Genomic DNA, 9,298 nt, shown 5'->3' with positions numbered 1-9,298 from the left:
TGGTGATGGGATAATGATATTAAGATAACAAGGGCTCCCTCCTCCATCATTATATATAACATTAACTGTACACTTAGCTCTTGATGGATACATAGCTACAATGCTATATATTACAGTAACATAGCTGATGTAGGAATTTTTCACCTGGGTCTCAAGGAGACATTCAGAAGGTCCTTAAAACCTCTTTGTGCATGCAAATTTTTGACTGTATATACAATTCTGTATTTTTCTGGAGAGAGGGTCTATAACTTTTGTGACACAGAACCACTTTTACTCTGTCTTTAAAAATTCATTACCCATTTTACAATCCCCAAATAGCTATTATAATCTCCAAGTAGCAGCAAATATTGGTTCTCTTTCTAGATCTCTTTTGTTCAAACTCTACCATCTGCATTGTGTGCATGTATGTTGGGGTATGTCTGTGTGAAGAAACAAAAGTTCTAATCTATATTCTTGAGTAGGTATTCAGTGTGTTCCTGTTTCTGAACAGAGCATGTCTCCATAAATATGCAAAAATACTTTTAGAATTTATGTAATTAAAGAGACTAACGAAATCAGTATACTATTTTAGAAATCATTTTTTAAATATTTTTTTTGTATTTTATTATGCAAAATTCTGTTTATTGAATCACAGAAAACCTATCTCTTAACCAGACAGTGGAGAAAAGCAATGAACTACCAAATCCATTGATCATGATTCTTGAAAACTGTTTTAAGAGTTAAAAGGCAAGAAGATATATGTGAATAACTAAGAGAATATATATTTCAGAGGTTTACTCCTTGCAATCTGTTAGTACATCAAGTTGAGAGCTATTTCTTATGTTGTACCTCTTTCCAGGAAACAAAATTTAGGTAGATTTGAATTCTGTAGTCAACGAAGAAAAAAATCTTTTAGTCCTCAATAGTTCTTCATCATATTTCTTTTTCCTGTGAATTAATTCTACTCTTGCTTTTAGTCCATCAGTTTTTCATGAACATGTAATCCTTACAGAAAAATGGAGGCACAGCAATATATGAAACAAAGAATATAATTGCATAGCAACAGCACAGAATTGTTTCCTGGTTAACAAATTGACTGTGTTTATTTTTTAAAACCCGTCACCATCATCTGAGCTAAAACTGCTTCTCCTACTGGTCTCTTTGCAAACTGCAGGGGAAGTGGCAGATAGCAGAGGATCTGTTCCAAAAGGAGATATTGTGTCATCCAGTAGCATGTCATCCAATCTTTGTTCCTCTTTCAGAGCAGCACTGAATGATAAATCTGTGAAGTGTGACAAAGGATCAGAGAAGGCCATAGCTTGATCACAGAGCTCGGGGCTTGTTCCCTGAGATAGAGTCAGTTTTTGGCAATAGTCTCCTGAATTCTGCTCAAGAGGGGTCTGTTGTTCGGTGATGTGAGCACATAAATCAACTGTGCCGAGTGAAGCCAAGGTTGGAAGACCATGAGCACGAGCCTGTATTTCTAGTTCCTGCAATTTCAAACAAGAATAATTAAATAATGACTTTGAAAGTGGACTTAACTCTAGATAATAAACCAGATATAACACCAATTTTATTTTTAATCCTCACCCAAGCATATATTTCCATTGATATTTTTTTAGAGAGAGTGGAAGGGAGGAAGGGAGGAGGGAGCTAGAGAGAGAGAAACATCGAGGTAAGAGAGACACATCGAATGGTTGCCTCCTGCTCATGCCTGATCTGGGTCAGGGATTGAACCCACAATCCAGGTATATGCTCTTGACCAGAAATTGAACCCGACATCCTTGGGTCCATGGGCTGATGCTCTAACCACTGAGCCTGAGCCCAAGCTAGAATCAAAATATTAACAAGTATTCAAACTGAAGAGTAATACAAATTATAAACATTTTTGCAAATAATAAAATCTGATATATTCCTATTGTCTAAAAAATAATCCTCAAGCCCAGCCTGCATGGCTGAGTGGTTGAGTATCAACCTATGAACCAGAAGGTCATGGTTCAATTCCTTGTCAGGGCACATGCCTGGGTTACTGGCTCTGTCCCCATTTGAGGGCTTGCAGGAGGCAGCTGATCAATGACTCTCTCTCATCATTGATGTTTCTCTCTCTCCTTTTCCCTTCCTCTCTCTGAAATCAATAACATATTAAAAATAATAAAATAAAAAAGCACTGTCAATTAAAAAAAAATAACCCTCAAAAAATATGCAGATTTAAAAAAAATTTCTTCTCCCATTGTTCTATAAAAGAATACACTAGGGTCAAACAGTTACTCAAACTACATTTGGAGAAAGTGGAAAATCTTACATTTATTTTTCCAGATTAATTTCTCACTCTATTACAATTTCATGGAAACAAAGTAAGTGGTTTACCTGGCTATAAGCATACTCACATAAAAAACCTTGAGAATTATAAAAACCCATATTTTGATATTTTGTGTCACGTGAACAGATGAGGAGGATATAAACCTGCACAATATGCCTGAGGCAATAAAATCAACAGCAGTGTTACTAAAGAAATAAAAGGAGGAGGGAAGAATATAGTGTCCAATATTATCTAGAGAATCAAATGTTCTAGTTTATTATTATTTTTTGGCTGAAACAACATCAAGTGTGTTTATAACATTCATTCTATTTCTGCATTTTGCAGTTAGTTGTCATTCATTATATATTTTTAAAGCCTTCTTAACCCTAGATTTCTAATCAATATCTAACTGAAACAACCCAATTCATGAACTTCTAAAAGAGAACAAAGTTATCCTTCAGAAAGTAAAACAATTGTTAATAAGAAAAAAAATAAATGAGACTACTGAATAGAACTGATGACAGGTAAGTCATATTTAAGTACATGGTTCATGGCAACATTCTTATAAAAACCTGAATCCGGAGTAGAAACCGCCGGTTAGCCTGCTCTAATTTCTTCTGTCTGTGTTCTAATTCTTGAGCTCTCTGTTGTTCTTTTTGTAGCCACTTGATGTACTCCACTGATGCTTTTAGAATGGTTCCTTTGTTCCAGCGCATATCACTGTAGAACAGAGATAACCTTTTCACAATTGTGCATGTCAGCAGAATTCATAAGAACTTACAAAATCTTTTTACATTAATATGAAATAATGACTTACATGATAATTATTCACTTTTAGATATTATTGCTTCTGAATAGAAATTTTAATAGAATAGTTAAGGAGCCCTTATATAGTAAAATTAATCCCAGAATGAAAATAAGTGTCAAAAGAAAGTAATAAAGTGACTTTTTGTGGGAGAGCTAAATGCAATATCATGATTCTACCATTACAGTTTTTATATTTTTAGTGAAAATTGCTTTTATTATTAACTCCAAGATTAAAATCTATGTGTGGTATTTCTGCATTAATGAACTAGGAAATGTACATTACTGGGGACTTAAGCTTAAATTTTTAAAGATCGTTTCAAATGTACCTACTTCCTAATAAGGTTGCTTTTATACTTTTAAGGGGGAAAAAATAAAGTCCTTCCTGAATGGTGATCCTGAGTGATTGTGAAACAAATCAGAATTTGGCAACATCATTTATGCAATACAGCAAAACTTTCTAAAATTATTAAGCAAATTTTTCTGCACAAAAGTATCAATACTTTTTTAAAAACCCAGATACATATTTTTAAATAAGTTTCATATAAATAAATATAATTAAACATTACCAGATAACCTTTCAGGCTATAGCATATAACAAAATTTATTAAAACTTATTTATAAAATAGGAGGATGATAAATCTGAAATTACAGAACAGGCTACTGATTTTGATATCCATACATCAGTAAATTTAATACTGTATGTGCGTTAATGATATTTGAGGAGAAGTAAGCCAAACTAAGTACTAAACGTTAACCTGAGTTGTTGGGAAACTCTGATGAATTTTCAATTTAGAGTCATGAGATGTTCTAAATACAGCACAAAGTAAGCATGTAGGGAAATTTTAAAAAGTTATTATACCACATGTATTTTAATTGAAATGATTTTGGTGAAATATTTATTATATTTATTGTGATCAGAAGTGGAAAAAATATACTTTGAGAAAAAAATCTGCTTGTATATGATTCATTGGAAGTTCATGTTAGATTACATTTCCATTAACCTCAAAAAATTAAAGGGCGTTGCATTTTTCAACCACCAGGTGAAAATGTTCACAAGCCTTCTTCTACTGAAATGCACTAAACTACTCAGTGTCTGTCTCAAGTTTGAAAATGCTTTGTCAGTTCTCTAGAACTATAATAGCTGTTGGTCTCATTTCTCTCACAGTGACTTATCTGGTGGTGCAAAGGCAGGGGAAAAAGAAGCCACTTTTGTCACTAAACCAAGAAAGCATTTGTATATGAAAAAGGTAGTGAACTCCTGAATTAAAAAGCTCTGAGAAGTAGGGAGGCTTATGGGCCTAATTTCGTTTTACTTCTCATGGGAAGAAAAAGTTGGATAGAAGGACTAACTTTGAACTTTAAAGCACTGTTTACTTAGATCTAAACATAAAGTTTCTTTTTAACATATTTTAAGTTTTCCAAACTTATTAAGGAGATGTGTGCCTCTCTTCCAAGACAATTTCAAGCAGCTAGGCATTAAAAGCATCATATATGACAGTAAAGCCAACACATGTAAAGGCATGCTTAAGGAATGAATGTTAATACTGGCTTTTCATTTTCTACAACATAACTTTCTTTGAAAAACTTAAAACTTTTGAGGAACTTGAATGCATTTAAACTTAAAGCAGGCAACAAAAATGCATACATTGTAGCAGAAGTATGGCCAGTCCAAAATATTGAAAATGCACAATCTGTTGTCATTTTAGGAGTGTACATCACTTAAAATCATTAAAACATAAAAAAGAAAGTAGAAACCATGACAGACTTGATTTTTCTTGCTTAGACAAACATTTAAAAAGGCTTATTAGGTTTCATATATTACCTCAACTACCATTCATACCTAAAAGTAGGAGAATGTTATGACTATTTAAAAAAATGTAAATAAAACATTGTAATCAGTGTTGTAAATAAAAAAGTAGAGAAAAAAAGAACAATTTTAGAGCATCAATGGAATAATTTATGTCCTGGTAGTATTTTATATTTTTATTATTATTATTATTTTGTAACTTTGATTCATAAAAAGCACATATAAAGTACACCAAGACCAAACATCTGCAGAAGCTTTTCACTTTTTGTGTTTTAGTTTCATTTGGTTTTATTTTTTACCAATGGTCAGGAGATTGTCATTCCTTCATTGTTTTTGTTTTGTTTTGGCTCTTTTTTTTCTCAACCTATAGATCTTAACTACAGCTATTCACTATATTATTTCCACTTCTGACCTTACTATTTTGACGTAGCAAAGAAATACAAATTTCTGAATGTTTTTGATGCATAAAAATGGCAACTTCATAGAACTAAAAATGTCTTTAGGTATTAGCCTTGATTTCCTGAGCCAACCCATAAGTTTATTCTAATCATGAGCTGAAAGGCTCCTCAGAGTTCAACTACTTCACAGTTCCTGCTATTTGCCCAAGAGCACATGGTGTTTAGAAGACCCAGGTCTCTTCATTCAATTCAGTAATCTTTCTGCAAGTCTCTGGCTTTCCTACTTTTTCAAATGCATCTGCCCTAAGAAATATGTTTTCTATAATGACTCAGTGCATAAAATTGCAACAGATGTTTCACGAGTTATTACTATCTTCCTTGGGTGTAATATGTAATACTTTTGATAGTTTCAATGCCATTCTTCTTCCTTTGTTTAAAAATGCTGGATCTGTCCCATTTGATTGATTTCATGATCCATTAATAGGTTATGGCACAAGTTTGAAAAATCCCATTCTATACAATTTTATGATCTGATATATTTTTTAATTTTTTTAAAAAGAGAAAATGATTTTTTGCATTTTAATTGTTGCTGTCACCTTCTCAACAAATTAATCTGATTTTTTTAATTCACTTTTTGTTAATTTCATCATTGCCATAACATGGTGATAACATTAACTCCAAGTGGAACTTTGACTTCCAGTTAAGATGGCAGCATAGGTAAGTGTGGTACTCAAATCCTCCCACAACCACATCAGAATTACAGCTAAGCTACAGAACAACTATCATTTAGAACTGCTTGAATTCAAGCTGAATGGAAGTCCTACAACTAGGGATTTAAAGAAAAAGCCACATCTAGACTATTAGGCAGGGCAGAGATCGAAAACAAGCTGGTCCTACACTTAGGTATGTTTGATAAAAATCAGGAGGGATATCTCAGTTGTGGAGGACCCCCTGAGGAGCAAGTGGAACCAGTCCCACACCAGACCCCCAAGACCAGGGTTCTAGTGCTGGGAAGAGAAGTTCCCATAACTTCTGGCTAAAAAACCAGCAAGAATTGAGGCTGAGTGAGACAGAGGGTTGCTGGAGTCCAAGGCAGTTTCTCTTAAAGGGCCCATAAACAGACTTATCAGATTAATTCTCTCTGAGCTCCAGCACTGGGGCAGCAGCTCATAAGGCACCAGGGACATACAGGGAGGAACTGAATTGTCTGGAATCAGGACCAGAACTGGAGGGGCAGCTTTCTCCAAGCCAGAAGTGCTGGCAGAAGCCATTGATCCTTTGATGAGCCCTTCCCCCATAGAGAGGGCATGTGGGAGCCATATTTGAGTCTCTGTTAACCTAGCTCACACTGTTCACCCAGTCCTGGTGATTACCTAAGACCCTCCCCTGCCATCTTGTGGGCTCACCTAAACTATTTCTTGTGGCTTTTCCATACAAATGGCTTGTCCTAGCTCACTCTTCAGACTTTCCTAAAATCTTTCAAACAAGCAGCATCTGACCTAAGTATGCCCTGTACCTCTCACTAAGTGGCCCCAACCCTGGCACTAGCAGCAGTTGACCTTGCTTCACAGCTTGGCCTCTACTGGGCATCTCCAAGCCCAGCACAAGTAGTAGCTATCTCCAGATCACTTTGTAGCTCAAGCAGGTTGCCCTGGGCAGAACATAGGCAGATCCTGACACTGCCTCCCAGAAAGCCCCAGACCCAGTGCACCAGGTGGATAACTTCAGACCACATCAAGCACCACCCAACCACTTCCACAGCAACACATTCAAGGGGCAGACTCAGTGGGCACCAGAGCTCTACTGAAGTAAGTACTGCTCCTTGGGACAGGTCTCTGCACAGCTGATCCTCCAGGTGGTTGGTGGTCGCAGCCAGAATTTACAGCCATTCCTCCTGGGGATAAACTCCTTCTATTGATGTGCCAACAGCAATCAAGGCTCAACTTCAAGAGAAGAGTGTACATAGCCCACACAGGAGTGTGGGGGTACACACCTGGAGTGCCCAGCTTGGGTGATTGGGGAGGCTGTGCCCTTAGGCTCTACAGAACACCTAACACATTAGGCCATTGTACAAAGACCAGGAGATTTAGCAGGTCTACCTAATACATAAAAGCAAACACAGAGAGGCTGCCAAGATGAGGAGACAAAGAAACCAGTCCCAAATGAAAGAACAGAACAAAACTCCAGAGAAAGAACTAAAAAAATAGACTCCAACAATCTACTAGACGCAGGGTTCAAACCACTGGTTATAAGGATGCTCAATGAGGAAGAGTAATTGAACTTACAGAGCACTTCAACAGCACATAAAAGGACATGGAAAGTATATAAAAGGATATAGAAACTATTCAAAAGGACATGGATACTACAAAAAAGAACCAGTCAGAAATGAAGAATACACTAACCGAAATGAAGAATAATTTACAGGGAAACGACAGTAAAGTAGATGAAGCCAAGAATCAAATCAGCAATTTGGATTGTAAGGAAGCAAAAAACATCCAATCAGAACAGTAAAAAGAAAAAATAATCAAAAAATGAAGATAGTGTAAGAAGCATTTGGGATAACTTCAAGCATACCAACATTCATATCCTGGGGGTAAAGAAAAATAGAGAGAGCAAGAAATTGAAAACTTATTTGGAAACATGATGACAGAAAACTTCCTTAACTTGGTGAATGAAATAGACATAAAGGAGATCCAACATGGCAGCAGACTGAGTGGAAGCAACACTGACACTCTCCCAGGACCAAACTGGAATTTTAACTAAAATACAGAAAAACCACCCTGAAAATCAACTGCAACTGAATACTAGCTGGAGAGCACCCTCATAACCAAGGAGGAAAAGAAGACACTGGTAGGAAGTGTGGAGGCACGCATGAGGGGGCTGCCTAGACTCCCACAGGCAGCAGCTGAAAGTACAGAGGGATATCTCAGCTGCTGGGGATTTCCACTGAGAGCTTTTGGGTCTCAACCACAAGCTAAGGTCTCCAGCCTAGAGCGCCAGAATTGAGAAAAGTGCCCACATAACATTTGGCTTTGAAAAGCAGCAGGGTTTCCGTCCACCAGGGAGAAACAGCTGGAAATGCAAGCACCCTCTTAAAGAGCTGACGCACAAAGTTTCGTGTGCAGCCACTCACTTGGGCTCCAGTGGAGGGAAGGCAGACTGGACTAGAACAGTGTGAGGAGAATCCAGAGGAGCTGGCTGGGGGACTAGATCTCAGAGGGCATCCATCTGGACCCCAGTGCTGAGTCATTCTCCCATACGGCAGAGGACATCTTCCTTAGGCAGACATTTACCTTCCAAGCAGTTTTTGCCTGGAGGGGAAGCAATTGACCAACCTTACTGGAAACCTCTGGCTCCCACCCTGTTGAGTTTCTACAGCCTGAGGTTCATTAAGGGGCTGAATAACAACCCCTGGGAGCTTTGAGTCTTTGACTGATCTGCTTCTGGAGCCAGGGCTTGGAAAAGCAGGCCTTGGTGCACATCTTGGTCTTTTCCAAACACACCGAGCCCAGTAGAGGAAACCAGAAGCTATGGAGTGTGCAAAACTTCAAAGAGAGTACCTAAGGCCAGTCACAAACAGCATTTCACATCAGCCTGCACCAAAGACCATCCAAAAGACTAGGAGTCCTAGCAGGTCTACCTAGTACATAGAAACAAACCCAAACAGACAGCCAAAAAGGGGAGACCAAAAAAAAAAGCCCCAAATGAAAGAACAAGAGAGGTCTCCAGAGCAAGAGCTAAATGAAATGGAGATAAGCAATCTATCCAATATAGAGATCAGGATACTGATCACAAACATGCTCAACAGCATGAAAAAAGATATAGAAACTATGAAGAAAATTAAGAATAACCTAGTAGAAATAAAAAGAAAATTAAAAACATTGGAAGGAATGAACAGCAGATTAGGGGAAAATGAGGATTAGATCAGTGAAAAAGAAAACATGGTAGAAAAAAATCACTCAATCAGAGATCCAAAAAGAAAAAACAATTTAAAAATAGGAGGACAGT

At 37.1% G+C, this 9,298-nt stretch overlaps 1 protein-coding gene across 4 annotated transcripts in view; it reads right to left on the bottom strand.

Annotated features, from left to right (window-relative positions):
- Positions 1–578: 578 nt before the first annotated feature.
- TFEC (transcription factor EC) overlaps positions 579–9,298 on the bottom strand; it is a 47,451-nt gene continuing 38,731 nt past the window's right edge. For all 4 annotated transcript variants that reach the window (XM_081147378.1, XM_081147376.1, XM_081147379.1 and 1 more), the window contains 2 exons: positions 2,851–2,998; positions 579–1,469 (listed from right to left, as the gene is read on the bottom strand). In XM_081147378.1, coding sequence (XP_081003504.1) covers positions 1,089–1,469; positions 2,851–2,998 — 529 coding nt within the window. In that variant the 3' untranslated portion in view covers positions 579–1,088. The remainder of the gene's footprint in view (positions 1,470–2,850; positions 2,999–9,298) is intronic.

The sequence above is a fragment of the Miniopterus schreibersii genome, assembly GCF_964146895.1.
Source record: "Miniopterus schreibersii genome assembly, chromosome: 9".
Classification (NCBI taxonomy): Eukaryota; Metazoa; Chordata; class Mammalia; order Chiroptera; family Miniopteridae; genus Miniopterus; species Miniopterus schreibersii.
The sequence above is the reverse complement of the archived record's forward strand: the minus strand, read 5'-3'. Positions and strand labels throughout refer to the sequence as shown.